Source organism: Nerophis ophidion, linkage group LG03 (genome assembly GCF_033978795.1).
Source record: "Nerophis ophidion isolate RoL-2023_Sa linkage group LG03, RoL_Noph_v1.0, whole genome shotgun sequence".
NCBI lineage: Eukaryota > Metazoa > Chordata > Actinopteri > Syngnathiformes > Syngnathidae > Nerophis > Nerophis ophidion.
Window position 1 is genome coordinate 62,914,390 of NC_084613.1, and position 19,393 is coordinate 62,933,782.

The following is a 19,393-nucleotide window of genomic DNA, read 5'->3' on the forward strand; positions in this document are numbered from 1 at the left end:
ATTGGCTGTGTCTGCTATATATGTAACCAATCAGATGGTTGTGTGGGTGGGACAATGCTGGGTGCTGAGACCCGTACCGAAACGAACCCCCCGTACTGAAACGGTTCAATACAAATACACGTACCGTTACACCCTTAGTATATACAGCAGATCAATATGTTTAATATATATACATGTATATTATTTTGATGGTAATACATTCTAAAATATTACCAATAGCATTTGACATGTGTTTACTACTTTGCAGTACAGGTCCATCACGTACACAGCTACACCCCCTCCGTTCTTGTTAGTTCTGATTAAATAATTTAGCCCACATCCTTCCAGGTCAAAATCTATTCCTTTTTTATTTTCAATCCATGTTTTTGAGATAGTGACCACTTTAAAGGGTTTGTTTATATGTTTAAAAATAGCTTCCCTCTGTAATTTACATACAAGTTTCTGCTGTAGAAATTAATAACTGACAATTTGTTGTCAGATTTAATGTTGGTATTGTATTTTTCATCTTTATTATAAGATCAATCAATCCTGAAGTAGTAGAACAAAATTGTATCTGCCGCAATATCATTTTCCAATTCCTGACTTTTATGGTCTATGCTGCAGAAGGTTTTCAGTTCCATATTGGTTTGAGTGCTGCCGGTGTGCATCATGGATGTTTGTAGAATGATGTTACCTATGACAGTCCAGTTGCTGTTGTTTCATTATTATTACTATTGTTTTTCAAGTGCATTGTGTTAAATGTATTCGTCCAATTCCTGTATTATTTTCACCACCAACTCTGTGTTTTGCATGTAAATTTCCGACGTTTAGTGTTACCCTTTCAAATTTAAATTATCTGCTTAGGCTGCTGCCCCCGCGACCCGACCTCGGATAAGTGGAAGATGATGGATGGATGGATGGGTGGATGAAAATTACCACACTTAGGAAAAACTCACTGATATTATATTCCTACTGGTTTTGCTGCAATAATGATAATTTGTTGTGGATTTTTTTTAACATTAATTAATTTATTAATTAATTACTATTTTATTTATATTGTTGACATATTTTAAGTACGATTATGTTCAATTGGCATGTAAATAAATTCTGTAAAAATAAAAAGGCATCATTTTTAAACAAAATGTTTTCCATTGTTTAAACTTAAACACTGTTTGAAAGAGTACCCAGTTTACACCGGTAACGATTAAAACGTGAACACCCCACACTAGGTTTAGGAAAACCTGGCTTGAACACAAATTAAACACAAAGACATAATTGAACAGCATTAACACAGCATGTCCTTAGAACTGCTTTCAACTGGATCTTGCCTTTTTGACAGTATAAATTTTCAACTGATTTGAAAGAACAATAAACTAATATTAGACAAAACCGTTCCAATACATTTGAAGCTACGATGCCATATGACCACTCACTCATTGGTGCGTTGTATTTACAGCCATGCTGAGTGATTACCTTTTAGTGGGGGGTTTTTCCCCACCCATATGAGCACAAAGTTCAATGAATAACCAGACATAAAACACGTATATACGTAAAACATGCAGTAGGCCATGCGCCTCTGATTTTAGGCCACTAACCTTTAATTGTAAAAGGGGTCAAGTTCCATCTGTCAATAGTAGCGAATGATACACACCAGCATTGTTCCATGTTTGGAAAGAAAAGCTTGCTTAATCGTGCGGTGTGGTAATAAAAACGCTTAACACAAAAACCCACAATGATATGAAAAGATTTTCCACTACCATGCAAGGCAGAGAACATATACAATTAAAAAAGGCTTTAATATTTAATGGGTTGGAGGTGTCAAGCAACCTTTTGTCTCGTTTCACACCTGTGGGAAACATTATACTGAAATTATGCTGTTTGTTTTGAAGTCAAACTTACTTAGTCATACAGTTTATGGAGTTTCACAAACATTTAGGTAAAATATACCTCATAAGTTAAATGCAACTTTGTCTAGCTTAAGCTCTGTGACCATTTACAGCACGTGTCAAAATTTGAGGCCCGAGGGCCAGATCTGGCTGCTGCTCATCGTTTTGTGTGGCCCTGGCGCCTTGTTTTTCATAGCCACTGTGGGATGTTTTATGTGGGCCTGCCGCATCGCTTTGTGTGGCACTGCCCAGTCGTTTCATACCACAAAAGCATGGATTTAATGTGTATCAATCAATAACTCGACCTTTCTTGCTAAATTTGTTTGTTCTTTCAATTTTAACAGAAAAATGTACTGCCGGCAACTTAATATCTTGGAAACCGTAACACCTTCTAATATTCAAAACATTTTTTTGTTTTTAAAAATATATGTCACCTCACCTGCAATTATGATTTTTAGAACAAGTTTTTTATCAATTGGTTACTAAAAAAATAGTAATGTCTTTGTCCTGGCTGCTCAGTACGATATAGCAAAAGCAATAAATCATCATCATAACTAAACAGGAAAGAATTGTATCATATTATGAAGTTTTACAGTACATTGGGGTATTGCTTATTTGTTTTGGACATGCTCGACAAGTTACATTAAAAAACATCACGTGATTACATTTGCGCAATTCAACGTGTTCAAAAAGGAGTCGGAAGAAGCGGAGATTATTATATCCTACCTCTCTCTTCTTCATATATTTTCCTACATACAAGAATACAGCAGTTAACTTCATTTTAGACATGCATGACAACCTATAATTTGACTTTAAAAATGCCTGATGGCGTCTTACTAACTCGGATGTAAATTATTCTACAAGTATCATTGATAACTATGGAAAAATAACACCGTCATTCATTTGTGTGACAAATTAAATAATCACAGTTTCTGTTTCTTTATGCAGATTTGACAAAATCTAGTAATAACATTTGCGGTTTATACTGACCACATTTTAAGTGGATACTTTTATTGCCTGGGGTCATAAAAGCTTTCTTCTCACAATCTCTATGGTGGGTGTGTGTTTGTCAAGTGCAGGTAGAGAATGTGCCTCGTTGCCATTATCACTGTTACAGCTGCAATATGCTCCCATTGTCCAGAGCAAAAGGTAGAAAGGACAAGCCCAGCCCCCACTCAGAGCATGGACAAAGCTACATGTAATCCACACTAGGCATATTATGTGTGCTCATACACTCACAAAGTATAATTTTCGAAACAAAATAATATAACGTAAAACAGTTATTTGCTTTTAAAACGTTAAAATCCTACTTTCACGAAATTCACAATTTTTAAACGTACTTCTCCATGTCTCATCAATTAAAGAACAAATAATGTTACCTTTGTTTCTCCAAATAAAAAAAATGCAATAAATTACACAAATTGTAATAATGAATAAAAATATCTACAATTACTTGAAAAAGATAATTACTTTAAAAAAATGGAAATTAGAGATGAAAATCAAAACACTTAAAACATGTCTCATTTTCTAGAGAAGCAGCAAACGTGTAAATCACTAGGTAGCTTAAATGCTAACAGAAACACAAGACACATTAACCATCCATCATTCCATTTTCTACCGCTTATCCCTTTCGGCTTGTGGGTGGTGCTGGAGCCTCTCAGCCGCATTCGGGCGGAAGGCATGTTACACCCTGGACAAGTTGCCACCTCATTGCAGGGCAAGACACATGAACACTTGGTTAAAAGATTGAAGTGTATGTATAAGTACTTTTTGAGCAAAATCAACAATACCGTGATCATTTTGGTCACATCAACCTTGAAATGAGATTTTCAAATGGTTACATCTGTTAAGGGAACATTTTTCCTCCTTAGGGCAAAATAGGGCGCCTTAGAAGTTACAAAGTTTGGCCTTGGTTTTGCTCGAAGAAGATTAAGTGAATGATCTCACCTGGTTTCCTATTTGTACGCGCGCACACACATTATTCCCTTGAGTTGTAATAAAGTTTGGATGTACCAGGTGATGAGATCTAGAGTGGACAACAATGTTTGTGTGTGCCCAACACATACTTCCCAATCAGCTAAATAGGTTAGTATCACTGTTTTAAATTAAATTTATCAAAAAACCGTAATTGATAACAGCACTTTGATAAACTCATGGACGCTATCTTATATGCTAACATTAAAGCAAGAGACAATAACTTAGACATACCCCAATCCAAACTTATACGAACACAATTCTGTCTGAGTAACTAAGCTATTCAGTTGTGTAAATTGAACATACTCTCCTTTAGATCTCTTTTAGAACAGAGTGATCGTTCTATACTCGGAGGAATACGAGAAGGAAGTGTTTTAATGTGGCGTTCAAGGACTGCTGCCCGCCAGAAATAATACATTTTATTTGTTTCACATTTTTCATTTAAATAAATCTTAAAAGTGCTACCATGCTGACCAATATTTAAAATAATGACAACTTTGCCATTAAAACGGACAACATAGTGGGTTTTCAATGTGTCTATTTAGTTGTTTTAAAAAACTTGGTCAAAAAATGTCAGTGTGTGTACAAGTATGTTTTGAGCACATTCAACAATACAGTGATAATAATGATAACTGTGATAATTGTGGTCACAATAACCGTTTTATGTAAATTTCATATCATTACATCCCTATCACACAAGAAGGTTTTAGGTTATATTTAAATTGTTACTCAAATATGTGGACAGGTAATTTAGGACTTTGTACAATAGGGTCGAGACTCTTGAGCCCACACCTGAGGCATTGTTATGCATTTGTAACTAGTTTGCCAGATCATGTTGGCCAACTGTCTGCTAAAACCAGATTGTTAAAAAACAGCAGAAAAAGATTAATCTGGCTAGAGTAATAATAAGTAGGTGAAATAGAGACTAAAAAATGCACAGCATTAAAGTTTACATGGAGGCATTATTTCAAATTGTTAGATTACCCTCTTTGCTTAAAATTTGTTCGTAGTTTGTCAGTATAGTGACTTTGTATTCCACGAATGTGCTGCAAGAGGTGAAAACACATTGAAGACTGCGCAGATTCTGCTCTTTGTTTGGACGGTATAGTGGAAAGGTTGGTTTTTGGGTTCCCTGGTTTATATGACAAACTGTTTTGCATTCAGTGACATTTTTCTTCACCATTAAACACATTTCCATGACTTTACCATGAATTGATTTACGTGGACCCCGACTTAAACAAGTTGAAAAACTTATTTGGGTGTTACCATTTAGTGGTCACTTGTACGGAATATGTACTGTACTGTACTGTGCAATCTACTAATAAAAGTTTCAATCCAACATTCAGCCTCAACATTATTTCTTTATCTCATAGATTTTCATGCACACATAGCTTTTTACATCAACTTCCTGCCACCACATTATCTCTAATTGTCATGCCATTGGTGTCTTTTAATCAGCTGCGAAAACATTACACAGTACACTTCACTTCATGATCACGTGACCTTGTCTGTTAACCATAAAAGCTGATAAAATTTGCAACAGAAACAAGATGGCCACACATCCATATCCATCCATTTTCTACTGCTTGTCCCGTTCGGGGTCGCTGGAACCTATCTCAGCTGCATTCGGCTACACAATACTTTTGCAATGTACATTTACATTTAATGGGATTAATGACTTTAACGTGCTTTACCTTTGTTAGGAAGACATTTAGAACTTAAGTGATGCGTTTTTTAACATTGTTGTCCATCCATCCATCCATCCATTTCCTACCACTTATTCCCTTTTTGGGGTCGGTGGCGCCTATCTCAGCTACAATCGGGCGAAAGTGTTTCTACTAAAAGGCCTTGGTGTTGAAAGAGACTGCTTGTTGTGGTAAACTCACGTAAAGGTTGCCTCTCTTGCGCATACACGCACTTATGGCATTCTTTTACTATTGTTTCAGTTTCACAAATTTTTTCAGTAAATTCATCAAAACGTCTCTGTGGAATCATTGAGTCTGTTTAGCCGTTTGTAGAGCTAGCTTTCACAGCTAGTAGGTGCATGACGATGACTTTTGTTTTGTTTGATCAGCTGTTTTACTGCCGTGTTACAGACACCGTTAGGAAACTATTACAATTCTGTAAATAAAGATTTACAGAAGCTTACTGCATAAGTAACTAATTTTGCAATATATATACAGTATGAGGCTTATAGTCCAATGCAGCTAATATAAGGAAAAATATTTGTTTTCCTCTAAAATGTAGTGGCTGTGCGTTTTATCCCGGTGCGCTCTATAGTCTATAGCAGTGGTTCTCAAATGGGGGTACGTGTACCCTTGGGGGTACTTGAATGTATGCCAAGGGGTACGTGAGATTTTTTTTTTTTAATATTCTAAAAAATAGCAACAATTAAAAAATCCTTTGTAAATATATTTATATAGTTATTGAATAATACTTTCCTTACATATCTGTCCTTATAATCTTGAAATATGACTCGGAGTGTGGTCGGGCGGCGGGGGATTTGGGCTGGGGGCGCTTGGGGGGGGGGTGTTAGCGGTGGTGGCGGCGATGACCAAGAAGAACGCGGAATTGGAATATAATTACAACACTTTATGTACATATTTATATAATATATACATATTTATGTAATATGTAACTACAAGCTCCATGAGCTGTCGAGCGAGTCAAAGGCCGGAAAAATAATTTTATATATATATATATATATATATATATATATATATATTTTATTTTTATTTTTTTACTTTTTATCTGTGGCGCTGTAATTCTTTCGTGGCGGGCCGCCACAAATAAATGAATGTGTGGGAAACCCTGATGTCCCAGCCCGCAGTCATCCATCCATCCATTTTCTACCGCTTATTCCCTTCCGGGGTCGCGGGGGGCGCTGGCGCCTATCTCAGCTACAATCAGGCGGAAGGCGGGGTACACCCTGGACAAGTCGCCACCTCATCGCAGGGCCAACACAGATAGACAGACAACATTCACACTCACATTCACACACTAGGGCCAATTTAGTGTTGCCAATCAACCTATCCCCAGGTGCATGTCTTTGGAAGTGGGAGGAAGCCGGAGTACCCGGAGGGAACCCACGCATTCACGGGGAGAACATGCAAACTCCACACAGAAAGATCCCGAGCCTGGATTTGAACCCAGGACTGCAGGACCTTCGTATTGTGAGGCAGACGCACTAACCCCTCTGCCACCGTGAAGCCGCCCGCAGTCATGAAAATCCATAAACATTGTAACATTCATCCCGAGAAAAACTCCACTCGGGCCAGATAGTATCATACTAACGCAATTATTCTTTCTAATTGGTAGGGCTGTGAATGTTTGGGCACCAAACGTTTCGATTTCAATCTTCAAGAGGTGCTTTAAGACATGGCTAGCTAGCTAGCGACTAACGTCCATCTGCAGTCAGCAGGAGTTTTAGCTACTTCTAAATCACTAATCCTTGCCTCCATGGCAAAAAATAAAGTAATTTTCTTACAAGTATCCTCCCTGCAGGACTAGGAATAGCTAAACATGCTTCACTTCACACTGTATCTCACTAGCATCAAACTGTAAACCAACCCCATGGGTGGATCTACATAAACATCCACTGTAATGGTACCAAAATACAGTAGCGTATCTAGTCAGTACTAGTATGATTTTGTCAATATTTTTTGGCATCACAACATCTTCTTTAGTTTTTTAACATTTATATTATGTTTGCAAAACTACGTAAATATGTCCCTGGACTAGGGCTAGGCGATATATCGATAGACGCAATGTATCGCGGGTTTGTCTCTGTGCGATATAAAAAAATGACAATATCGTAATATTCGAGTAGACGTTCTCACGCAGTTGTTTTTAGCTGCGGGCATTACACTACAGGCTCTCCTCGCTCTTTCCTGTGTCTCCTTCTCACAGACAAGCAGGCGCACATTCTTACATACGTCACATACGTATACGCCCTCGCCCAGCAGAGAGGTACCGGCGTGGCTAACGTTAGCGGTGATGCTAGCGGGTTGTTGCGAGAGAAAGAAGGTGCGAATCTCATAACAAATGAAGGAAGAATTAATTCCCAAGAAAAACAGCACAGGGTCCATCGTCTGGCGGTGGTTCGGCTTCAAGCGGGAATATGTGAAATAGACAACTTTAATTTGTCATGTGTGGGGCATAAGCGTTGCTACTAAAAGTAGCATTATTGCTAATATGTAGCATCATTTGAAAAGTCACCTAATAACTTTAATAAATACAGTTCTGGTAAATTGACTTAGTTGTGATTTCCTTCTCTGCATGAAAGTTTAAAAGTAGCATATAGTAGTGCAGTATGAACAAGAATGTTTTAATGCAGACACATAGAATCACCATACTGCTGTGATTATATGTATCCGGTGTTCATTCATGGCTAAGGCAAAATACCAAAAAATATATTGTATATTGCGATATGGCCTAAAATATCACGGTGTTAAAAAAAGGCAATATCGCCCAGTCCTACCCTGGACACATGAGGACTTTAAATGTGACCAATGTATGATCCTGCAACGACTTGGTAATAGAATGATTCATTTTCTACTGCTTGTCCTTAATAATTTTGACAAAAAAATAGAATGGAAAAATACACGATATGTTACTGCATATGTCAGCAGACTAAATTAGGAGCCTTTGTTTGCTGACTTACTACTAAAAGACAAATCGTCTTCTATTTGCACTATTTTATTGAAGGAAAAACTTCCAATAAGAAACATACGTTTAATGTACCCTAAGATTTTTAGTTAAAATAAAGCCAATAATGCGTGATCCCCTTTATTTAGAAAAGTATCGAAATAATTGTGGTACAGGTACCAAAATATTTGCATCGGGACAACACTAAATCAAACATAGTGTTTGTGATTAAACTGTGAGCAATGATACAGTGGCCAAAATAGTAAATATACTTGTTAAATAAAACCTCTGTCTTGTTACTAATGAATACGTGGCCCTACTTTGCCACTGTATTTCAATGTTGGTCATTACTTGGAGAGCCAAGTTTTTTAAGAAGGTGGTACTTGGTGAAAAAAAGTTTAAGAACCACTGGATTAGCCTCTTGTTTGCGTTTCAGTATGAGTTTAGCTGTCTGAAAATAGACAAGATGATTTTAATATGTGTGGTTTGCGTGTATTCTAACTTGATTGAAAAAAATATATATAATTCTGTCGTTGACAATACCGCTGAATTCAACATTAATATGTCTTTAACGCTGTTATTTTCGGCGGTAACTAGTAGTCTAACGGGTTATTTTCTATATTCTGTAACTCAGTAACCGTTAGTACATGATGCGTTGCTGCGTTATTTTTTATATGATATCGGCTGGGAACTGAGAAGATCGGACGGAGTGTGTTTTATTGGAGAGCTACGATGTCGTCCTTCTGATTCTTCATGTCTCACAAGGAAGAGAAGAGGCGTGCTGTGTGTGGGGCGTGTCTGTGTTTACTAACAAGACATCATATTGGAGCCCAAGCCAAGTTTCTTAACATGGGAGATATTCTCACTACTTTTCTTTTGTCGAGCACAAAATAAAGAACATTTTAGTTAAATGTAAGTTGTGTCTTGGATCAAAGCTCCTATATACTGCCCTAAACAACAATTCAAATCTGCTGAAACAGCTATAAAAGCAACATGCTTCGACAAAGCTAGTAAAGAGAGACACAGACTCCGATGCCACTTCACCTCCACCACCACCTAAAGATTTTAACGGAGTTACTGCTAGCCGGGACAACATTGATAGAGCCATTGCAGCGTATGTGCTAGAAGACATGCAGGCTATTTCTACAGTGGAGTCACCAGCTTTCAGACAGCTAATTATCATGATAGCGGGCATCAGACGGCAAATGGCACGAACACATTTTCCATGTTTCTGGACACAGGGGACAGTGAGCACATAAAAATTGAATGCAAACTAAAGAAGACACTCCAAACTCTGCCTCTGCTCATTCAGCACTGAAGGTACACACACTCTTGTCAATTCACTAATACAGTGGTACCCAATCTTTTTGTATCCGCAAACCGGTCAACGCTTAATAATTAGTCCCGCGGCCCGGCAGGGGGGGGGTCCTTTTTTTTTTTTTTTTTTTTTTTTTTTGTCATGAAAAAGGGAGGTTTTTGTCATGAAAAAGGGATGTTTTTGTGGTTGGTGCACTAATTGTAAGTGTATATTGTGTTTTTAATGTTGATTTAATAAAATAAAATAAAATAAAAAATAAAAATGTTTAAATAAAAATTAATAACAAATTCTTCTGTGGCCCGGTACCAATCGGGTCACGGCCCGGTACGCCCGGTGGTTGGGGACCACTGCTCTAATATACTCTTTTATTATAGACTTTTACAATGTTTAATTATCACATCACTCTAAATGTATTGACTATAATGTTTACAAACATAAAGAGGGATCCTAGTAGGCCAGGCCAATCTGTCCTTTTCTCTAAAAATGGGAAAATGCATCGAGTGTTCTGGGCTTCAGTACAGTGTTGATCACCTGAAGACATGATTTTATTTCACAATTCCTTGAGAGAAAAAAAATGCCTGGTTCGGCGTGTGTATAGCAGCATGTGTGCTGTTTATAGTGACATGACATACAATCATTTCATGTGTGCCTTCCTTGGGTGAAGCCAAGTTTACAGCTATGTTGTGACATGTTATGCGGTTTGTTACTTATGTACTGTATGTTATGTTGCAGCTTTTGTTCTGGTCCAAAATAAATTGGCCCTTTGAAACATATCTTTATCTTTTTGTGTTGTATGTAGACCATATTGCTTAGCAAAGTTCAGTGATGCAAATACATGTCAAGTTGATCAACAGATTGTATTATTCTCCAGTGCAATAACAGTACTGAAATGAAGGCTAAAAGTGCATTAATGGGAGCCTTAAAGGCCTACTGAAATGAGATTTTCTTATTTAAACGGGGATAGCACGTCCATTCTATGTGTCATACTTGACCATTTCACGATATTGCCATATTTTTGCTGAAAGGATTTAGTAGAGAACATCCACGATAAAGTTCGCAACTTTAGGTCGCTAACAGAAAAGCCCTGCCTTTACCGGAAGTCGCAGACGACGACGTCACGTGTTGATGGCTCCTCACATCTTCACATTGTTTTTAATGGGAGCCTCCAACAAAAAGAGCTATTCGGACCGAGAAAATGACAATTTCCCAATTAATTTGAGCGAGGATGAAAGATTCGTGTTTGAGAATATTGATAGCGACGGACTTGAAAAAAAAAAACCCAAAAAAACAAGTAAAAAAAAAAAAACGCGATTGCATTGGGACGGATTCACGGATTCAGATGATTTTAGACACATTTACTAGGATAATTCTGGGAAATCCCTTATCTTTCTATTGTGTTGCTAGTGTTTTAGTGAGTTTAACAGTACCTGATAGACGGAGGTGTGTGTCCACGGGTGTCATAACGCGAAGTGTCTCAGGGAAGTTGACGGCAGCTTAATGGGCGGCACAAGATCAGCTGATCTCCGGTCAGAAGCAAGTTTTTATCACAATTTTCTCACCGAAACCTGCTGGTTGACATTCGGTCGGGATCCATGTTCGCTGTGATCCATAGTAAAGTTTCACCTCCGGGAATTTTAAACAAGGAATCACCGTGTGTTTGTGTGGCTAAAATCTAAAGTTTCACAACTCCATCTTTCTACTTTGAATTCTCCAATATTAATTGAACACATTGCAAAAGATTCAGCAACACAGATGTCCAAAATACTGTGCAAGTATGCCGTTAAAGCAGACGTCTTTTAGCTCTGTGTGTGTGCAGCGCTCATATTTCCTAACAGCCCATGACGTCACGCGTAAACGTCATCATTACGCGACGTTTTCAAGAAAAAACTCCCGGGAAATTTAAAATTGCAAATTAATAAACTAAAAAGGCCGTATTGGCATGTGTTGCAATGTTAAAGGCCTACTGAAATAGACTACTACCCACCACGCAGTCTGATAGTTTATATATCAATGATGAAATATTAACATTGCAACACATGCCAATACGGCCTTTTTAGTTCACTCAATTACAATTTAAAATTTCCCAGGAGTTTCGTCTTGAAAATGTTGCGTAAGGATGACGTGTACGCAAGACGTCACAGGTTTTTAGGAAATATGAGCGCTGCACACACACAAAGCTAAAAGTCGTCTGCTTTAACGGCATAATTACACAGTATTTTGGAGATCTGTGTTGCTGAATCTTTTGCAATTTGTTTAATTAATATTGGACAAGTCACAGTAGAAAGATGGAGTTGGGATCACAGCGCGGTCAAGCGAACAAGGATCCCGACCACATGTCAATCAGCAGGTTTCGGTGAGAAAATTGTGGTTAAAAAGTCGCTTCTTACCGGAGAAAAGCTGAGCTTGTGCCGTCCATAGCTGCTGTCGACTCCCCTGAGACACTGCGTGTCAACACACCCGTTGACAAACACCTCCGACTATCAGGTAATATTAAACTCACTAAAACACTAGCAACACAATAGAAGGATAAGGGATTTCCCAGAATTAACCTAGTAAATGTGTTTTGTTTTTTTGTTTTCTAGTCCGTCGCTATCAATATCCTCAAACACGAATCTTTCATCCTCGCTCAATTTAATGGGGAAATTGTCATTTTCTCGGTCCGAATAGCACTTTTTGTTGGAGGTTCCCATTAAAATCAATGTGAATATGTGAGGAACACCCCACACTTGTGATGTCATCGTCTGCGACTTCCGGTAGAGGCAGGGCTTTTCTCTTAACACCGAAACTTGCGAACTTTATCGTGGATGTTCTCTACTAAATCCTTTCAGCAAAAATATGGCAGTATTGCGAAATGATCAAGTATGACACATAGAATGGACCTGCTATCCCCGTTAAAATAAGAAAATCTCATTTCAGTAGGCCTTTAATATTTCATCATTGATATATAAACTATCAGACTGCGTGGTGGGTAGTAGTGGGTTTCAGTAGGCCTTTAAAAATAAGAAAGAAAAAATACAGTAACTAGTAACTTTTCACAGTAACATTACTTTTTGGTGTAAGTAACTGAGTTGCTTTTGAAATAAAGTAACGAGTAACTGTAACTAGTTAACTATCCAAACACTGGTTATAAGAAATTACATTATGTTATTAGAAATGTTGATTACAGAGTCCTTGCCTGGATTGAATTCCCTTCCCTTTGCATCCAGTGAGGACAGATGCTGGTAAGATAAAAGCTAGTAAACAGGTCTAACCGGAAAGCACCTGGTTATAGTGAGAAACGACAACAGACCTGGCAAAACACAGCAAAGGCAGTGACCTCGCTCGCCTGCTTTCAGCCTGAATTCAACTTTAAAAAGTGCCTCACCGAGTATTTCTTTTCTCCTGGACGTGTGCGGCTGGTCGTTGTAAACCCATTCAAAGTCGCCTCTTCCACCTGTCTTCCCCATGACGTCCTCTCTGCTTGTCAGCTCCCACCTCTCTCAGCGTGTAGGTGAACGGTCTCCGGGCCACGCCCACACCGCGGGAAGCACGCGGATACGCCACAAAACACGTCCTCCGCACCTGCGACCACGCCCTTCCTTGGCCGATGCTGCCGCCGATGCACCTACTACAATCGTGTGTAACCTTACGCTCTTTACACTGCTTCAACAAGTGCCTCAATAATAATAATAGTAATAATAATCATAATAATAATAATAATAATAATAACAATAATAATAGTACATTACTTTATGACATCTCTTCTATGTGGGAGATTGCATAACAACAAAGAGGTCACTATATCTTATATATTTATAACATCCATATACAATGTAAGTCAGTGGTTCTTAACCTTGTTGGAGGTTCCGAACCCCACCAGTTTCATACACGCTTTCACCAAACCCTTCTTTTGTGAATGTTTTTTTTTTTTTTTCAAATTCAAGACGAAGTTACCGTATTTTTCGGACTATAAGCCACAGTTTTTTTTCATCGTTTTTTCATAGGGTGCGACTTATACTCAGGAGCGACGTATGTATAAAATTATTAACACATTACTGTAAAATATTAAATAATATTATTTAGCTCATTCACGTAAAACACTCGTCGTATAAGATTTCATCGGATTTAGCTAAATAGGAGTGACAGATTGTTTGGTAAACGTTTAGCATGTTGTATATGTTATAGTTATTTGAATGACTCTTACCATAATATGTTACGTTAACATACCAAGCACCTTCTCAGTTGTTTATTTTATGCGTCGTATAACCTACACTTATTCAGCCTGTTGTTCACTATTCGTTATTTATTTTGAATTGCCTTTCAAATGTCTATTCTTGGTGTTGGGTTTTATCAAATAAATTTCCCCCAAAAATGTGACCCATACTCCAGTGTGACTTATATATGTTTTTTTTCCTTCTTTATTATGCATTTTCGGCAGCTGCGACTTATACTTTGGAGCAACATATACTCCGAAAAATACTGTACATGTTTTTTTCCTAATGTACAAAATGAACCGTACATGAACTCACAACAAATTACACACCTGCAAATCAGTGTGACTTGCCGTATCATGGATACGGCACCGATATGGAAAAGTTTTTATTTACACGATGAGTCCATACTTGCCACCCCTCCCGATTTTTCTGGGACAATCCCGAATTCCAGTGCTCCTGCCGAGAATCTCCCAGGGAAACCATTCTCCTTTAGCGTCCTCTACAACCTGTCGTCACGTCAGATTTTCCTCCATACAAACGGCGTGTCGGCACATTCACATCATTTATGTGGCTTTTACACACACATTAGTGAATGCAAGGCATACGTGGTCAACAGCCATACAGGTCACACTGAGGGTGGTCATATAAACAACTTTAACACTGTTACAAATATGCGCCACACGTTAAACCCACACCAAACAAGAATGACAAACACATTTGGGGAGAACATTTGCACCGTAACATAAAACGTAACAAATACCCAGAATTCCTTGCAGCACTAACTCTTCTGGAATCTACAATATACACCCCCGCTACCACCAACCCCCCCACACCCACCACCTCAATTCCCCACCCCATCTCCCAAATTCGGAGGTCTCAAGGTTGGCAAGTATGGATGAATCGGGTGTGTCTTGACTGGCTCCGCCAAACCCCTGAGGCTGACTCACCAAACCACTAGGGTTCGATCGAACCCAGGTTAAGAACCACTGATGTAAGTAGAGCATAGTAGTACCTCAGGTTTCATTATTATCGGGACAAAAGCTGATCCAGAACATTATCTTTTTGAGCCTGAATATACAGAGGATGAGCTGCAAGCATGGCATGAAATTGGCACCCGCCCACACGCCAAATGCGGGTAGCTTTTGTGATAGGCGGATGAAACTGTCAATCTACCTGCCACATTGGTGGGTAGCCAATAAGACAGGGGTAGGGAACCTATGGCTCGCGAGCCAGATATGGCTCTTTTGATGATTGCGTCTGGCTCTCAGATGAATCTTAGCTGACATTCCTTAACGGGATAAGTAATGAATAATGCACCTGTTCGAGGTTTTGGGTGGCTCAGCCAATCCCAGCTGTCTTTTGGGGTACAGGAAGGTCGCATTATTGGTAAGAAGTATTGTATTTATTATTGGTTAGCTTCAGAATAACAATGTTATTAAAAAGAATGAGACTTATTGTACTCTAAAAATGTTGGTCTTATTTATAAATGAACGGATTTAGTTGTATTCACTGTTAAAAAATACTATATGGCTCTCACGGGAATACATTTTAAAATATTTGGCTTTCATGGCTCTCTCCGCCAAAAAGGTTCCCAACCCCTGCAATAAGACAACACAACTCTGAGCAAGTGTTGTGTGTTGTTGACCAACCAGGTAGCCTTTGTGTGTTCTGTGTTCTAAGCAAGCCCCCGCGCCATTTTCTTGGATTTTAAAACCAAAATGTGGCGGCATATCGCTGGCGTGAAGAGGCCGGCGCCGGCTTTAACAGGCCAACAAAAGGAGGACGAGGTGGACGATTTGAAAAAAAATTTAAAAAATACATTTTAATACGAAGTAGAAAGTAAGCGGGGATGGCAAGGTTCGCAACTGGCTGGTCTATGACGTCACAACAGAAGAGATGTACTGTCAGGATTGCCGTATGTATGGCTCGGAGAAGGCGAAATCAAACCCATTTGTAATGGGGACAAAAAACTTAAGGTTAGAGGCAATTAAGGACCACGAGTCCTCAAAAAGCCACTTGCAAACGATCAACTGTAAAGTGGGGAAGACGGTTTCCCCAGAGCTGACAGCTGCGGTCAAGGCACTGACCTCAATGAAAACAGCGCAGTTGGAGAGGATGAAGCTCCTGTACACGCAATTGGAAAGAAGATGAGACCCTCCTTTGACTACGTGTGGATCTGCGAGTAAGTACCATTTAGGTCTAGTCATTAATGAGATTAAGTTGGTTAATAACTCGACAGCACTTTGATGTGTATTCTATACAAGTTCAAGAACCATTCTTATGCATTTTCTGAGTCGTTCACTTTTATTTTAGGCACAGAACATTTTGGCTGGTAAAAAACCACTGTGGCAGGTGGATTTCAAAATCCACCTGCCACAGTGGCTTAACTTCAGGCCCTGGCTGCAAGTATTAGGAGCTGTGTGATGAAACAGATCCAGCTTTAGTGAAACACTAAGCATCACATAGCAGTATTGCCAAGCGCTAAACAGGGAATACAAGCTATGAAAATATAGTAAAACAATCACTTACTGTACAATTTCTGCTCTCAATAGGAAGCCGATGGATGCAATGTTTTTATCTTCCTGATTGGATAAAGAATTCATCATAACTCACAGGAATTGTTAAGAAAAGGTTCAGCAAACAAGTCTCTTTTCGCGTCTCTCTCGCAATCTTGATGTCAAAGTTGATCAACTTCTCGGTTTATGGTTACAACCTTCTACTGACCAGGTGAGACGCATGGTTTGTAATCTAAAATTAACTTTCACTAAATCAGTGAAAGTTAAAACTTTCACAGGCTCAATATATCTTGTCAGCGGTAATGCTTATAATACCAATGTCACTAATACTTGGTTAATATTCACGTGCCAAGATGTGAATGGAGTACTGTTGGTGTTTTGTCAATGTTTTTGGAGGGCTTTATGGACGGAGAAGTGTAATCCCATTATCTTAATTTGTTAGCCACCTCATATATGCCATATTTTACGACATAGAATGCATACAAAAAGAAAGACTCATGTGTTCTTGGCTCAGTGGCCAAGTGGTTAGAGTGTCCGCCCTGAGATCGGTAGGTTGTGAGTTCAAACCCCGGCCGAGTCATACCAAAGACTATAAAAATGGGACCCATTACCTCCCTGCTTGGCTCTCAGCATCAAGAGTTGGATGTGGGGGTTAAATCACCATAAATGATTCCCGGGCGCGGCAGCACTGCTGCCCACTGCTCCCCTCACCTCCCAGGGGGTGACCAAGGGGATGGGTCAAATGCAGAGGACACATTTCACCACACCTAGTGTGTGTGTGACAATCCTTGGTACTTTAACTTTACTTTAACTTTCTTGTCTTACATAAGGATTGTGAATGATAGGCACAATTCCAAAACAAGGGCAGTTCCACTTTGAATTGAAGTAGCGTGGCAAGTGTTTTTTGTGACACCTTGAGGCCACTGGATGTTTGCAAAAGAACCCTGTCTTTCCAACGGCTCTTTTAAGTGAACAATTACAACCCATTCACTTTTCTGTTTAATTGTTCTGTAGGTATGTAAAGTAGTTCCAAGTGTCCTATTTTTTTGTTCTGGTTCATTCATTTTTTATATATGCATACTTACATGATGTTATTTTTTCTGGATAGTTAAAATGGTCTTTTGTAAAAAAAAATAAAAAAAATGTTTAGGTTTGTTTAGAAAATTCAAAAGAGTAATGTCGCTGTTAAAGTATGGGGTTATGGCTCCCCCTTATGGACTGTTTACAATGCTTGGAAGCAATGTGAACATTAAAAGTGACTGTTGTTGGGAAATGATTAGTTCCAAGTCCAACATTAAAGGAGTATCACTACTACACGTCCATCCATCCATCCATTTTCTACCCTTTAAAGGTCGCGGGGGGCGGTGGCACCTATCTCAGCTACAATCGGGCGGAAGGCAGTGTACACCCTGGACAAGTCGCCACCTCATCGCAGGGCCAACACAGATAGACAGACAACATTCCCACTCACATTCACACACTAGGGCCAATTTAGTGTTTCCAATCAGCCTATCCCCAGGTGCGTGTCTTTGGAAGTGGGAGGAAGCCGGTGTAACCGGAGGGAACCCACGCATTCACGGGGAAAACATGCAAACTCCACACAGAAAGATCTCGAACCCAGGGCTGCAGGACCTTCGTATTGTGAGGCAGGCGCACTAACCCCTCTTCCACCGTGAGGCCCACCGTAAAACGTGTGGAAGAGAATTGTAGGTCATGTAAGTCCCGCCTGCCGGTACCAAAACAAAGATTGTGGATAACTGACAAGAAGCTCACTCTGTTCATGTAATTCAAACAAATTTGCTCAGGTGCTGAGAGCGATGCACAAAGTGAGACCTCGTTATCAATTTAAAAGTCAGAAACAAAGACATAGGAATGTTTCGATGACGGCAAAATAATTTAGTTCATTTTCATTTATCGTTTATCAGTCAAGGCCTGGAATTGTGTTTATTTTCTCAATGTCTCCGGACATCAAATGTAATGCATTTTAAATGCCATTTAAGGCCTTAATTTTTGCCGAATCCATTTAATGACTTTTAATGATATATAATGACCCACAGAAATGGATGTACAGTGGGGCAAAAAAGTATTTAGTCTGCCACCGATTGTGCAAGTTCTCCCACTTAAAATGATGACAGAGGTCTGTAATTTTCATCATAGGTACACTTCAACTGTGAGAGACAGAATGTGAAAAAAAATCCAGGAATTCACATTGCAGGAATTTTAAAGAATTTATTTGTAAATTTTGGTGGAAAATAAGTGTTTGGTCAACCATTCAAAGCTCTCACTAATGGAAGGAGGTTTTGGCTCAAAATCTCATGATACATGGCCCCATTCATTCTTTCTTTAACACAGATCAATCGTCCTGTCCCCTTAGCAGAAAAACAGCCCCAAAGCATGATGTTTCCACCCCCATGTTTCACAGTAGGTGGGTGTTCTTGGGGTGCAACTCAGTATTCTTCTTCCTCCAAACACGACGAGTTGAGTTTATACCGAAAAGTTCTATTTTGTTTTCATCTGACCACATGACATTCTCCCAATCCTCTGCTGTATCATCCATGTATCCATTTTGGTATAAACTCAAGTCGTCGTGTTTGGAGGAAGAAGAATACTTTTTTGCCCCGCTGTATGTTATATTGCTAGTAGTTAAAAAAAGGATGTGATATTCCTATTTTGATTAAAGTTCAATTGGAGAACTTAATTGTATACTGGAACAGCAGAACTGATCAATAAAAAAAAAACAATTTCAGAGTTCTGTGTCCATACAACAGTACAACTGTAATGTTAAAATGCAGCAAATTATGTGCTTTAGTCCAAAAATAACTCGTACAGTTTCATTATTTACATAAGAATAAAACAGTGTATTTCTTAAAATGATGGGTC

General features: G+C 38.9%; 1 protein-coding gene across 2 annotated transcripts in view; it reads right to left on the minus strand.

Moving 5' to 3' along the window:
* Positions 1-19,393, minus strand: part of degs2 (delta(4)-desaturase, sphingolipid 2) — a 64,485-nt gene that overhangs the window by 39,886 nt on the left and 5,206 nt on the right. The window contains exon 1 of one of the 2 annotated variants that reach the window (XM_061895864.1): positions 13,169-13,328. The exons of the other annotated variant lie outside the window; for it this stretch is intronic. Within the exon in view, the coding sequence (XP_061751848.1) occupies positions 13,169-13,250 (82 nt within the window). The 5' untranslated portion in view covers positions 13,251-13,328. Of the gene's footprint in view, positions 1-13,168; positions 13,329-19,393 lie in introns of those variants that run through there. 2 annotated transcript variants of the gene reach the window in all.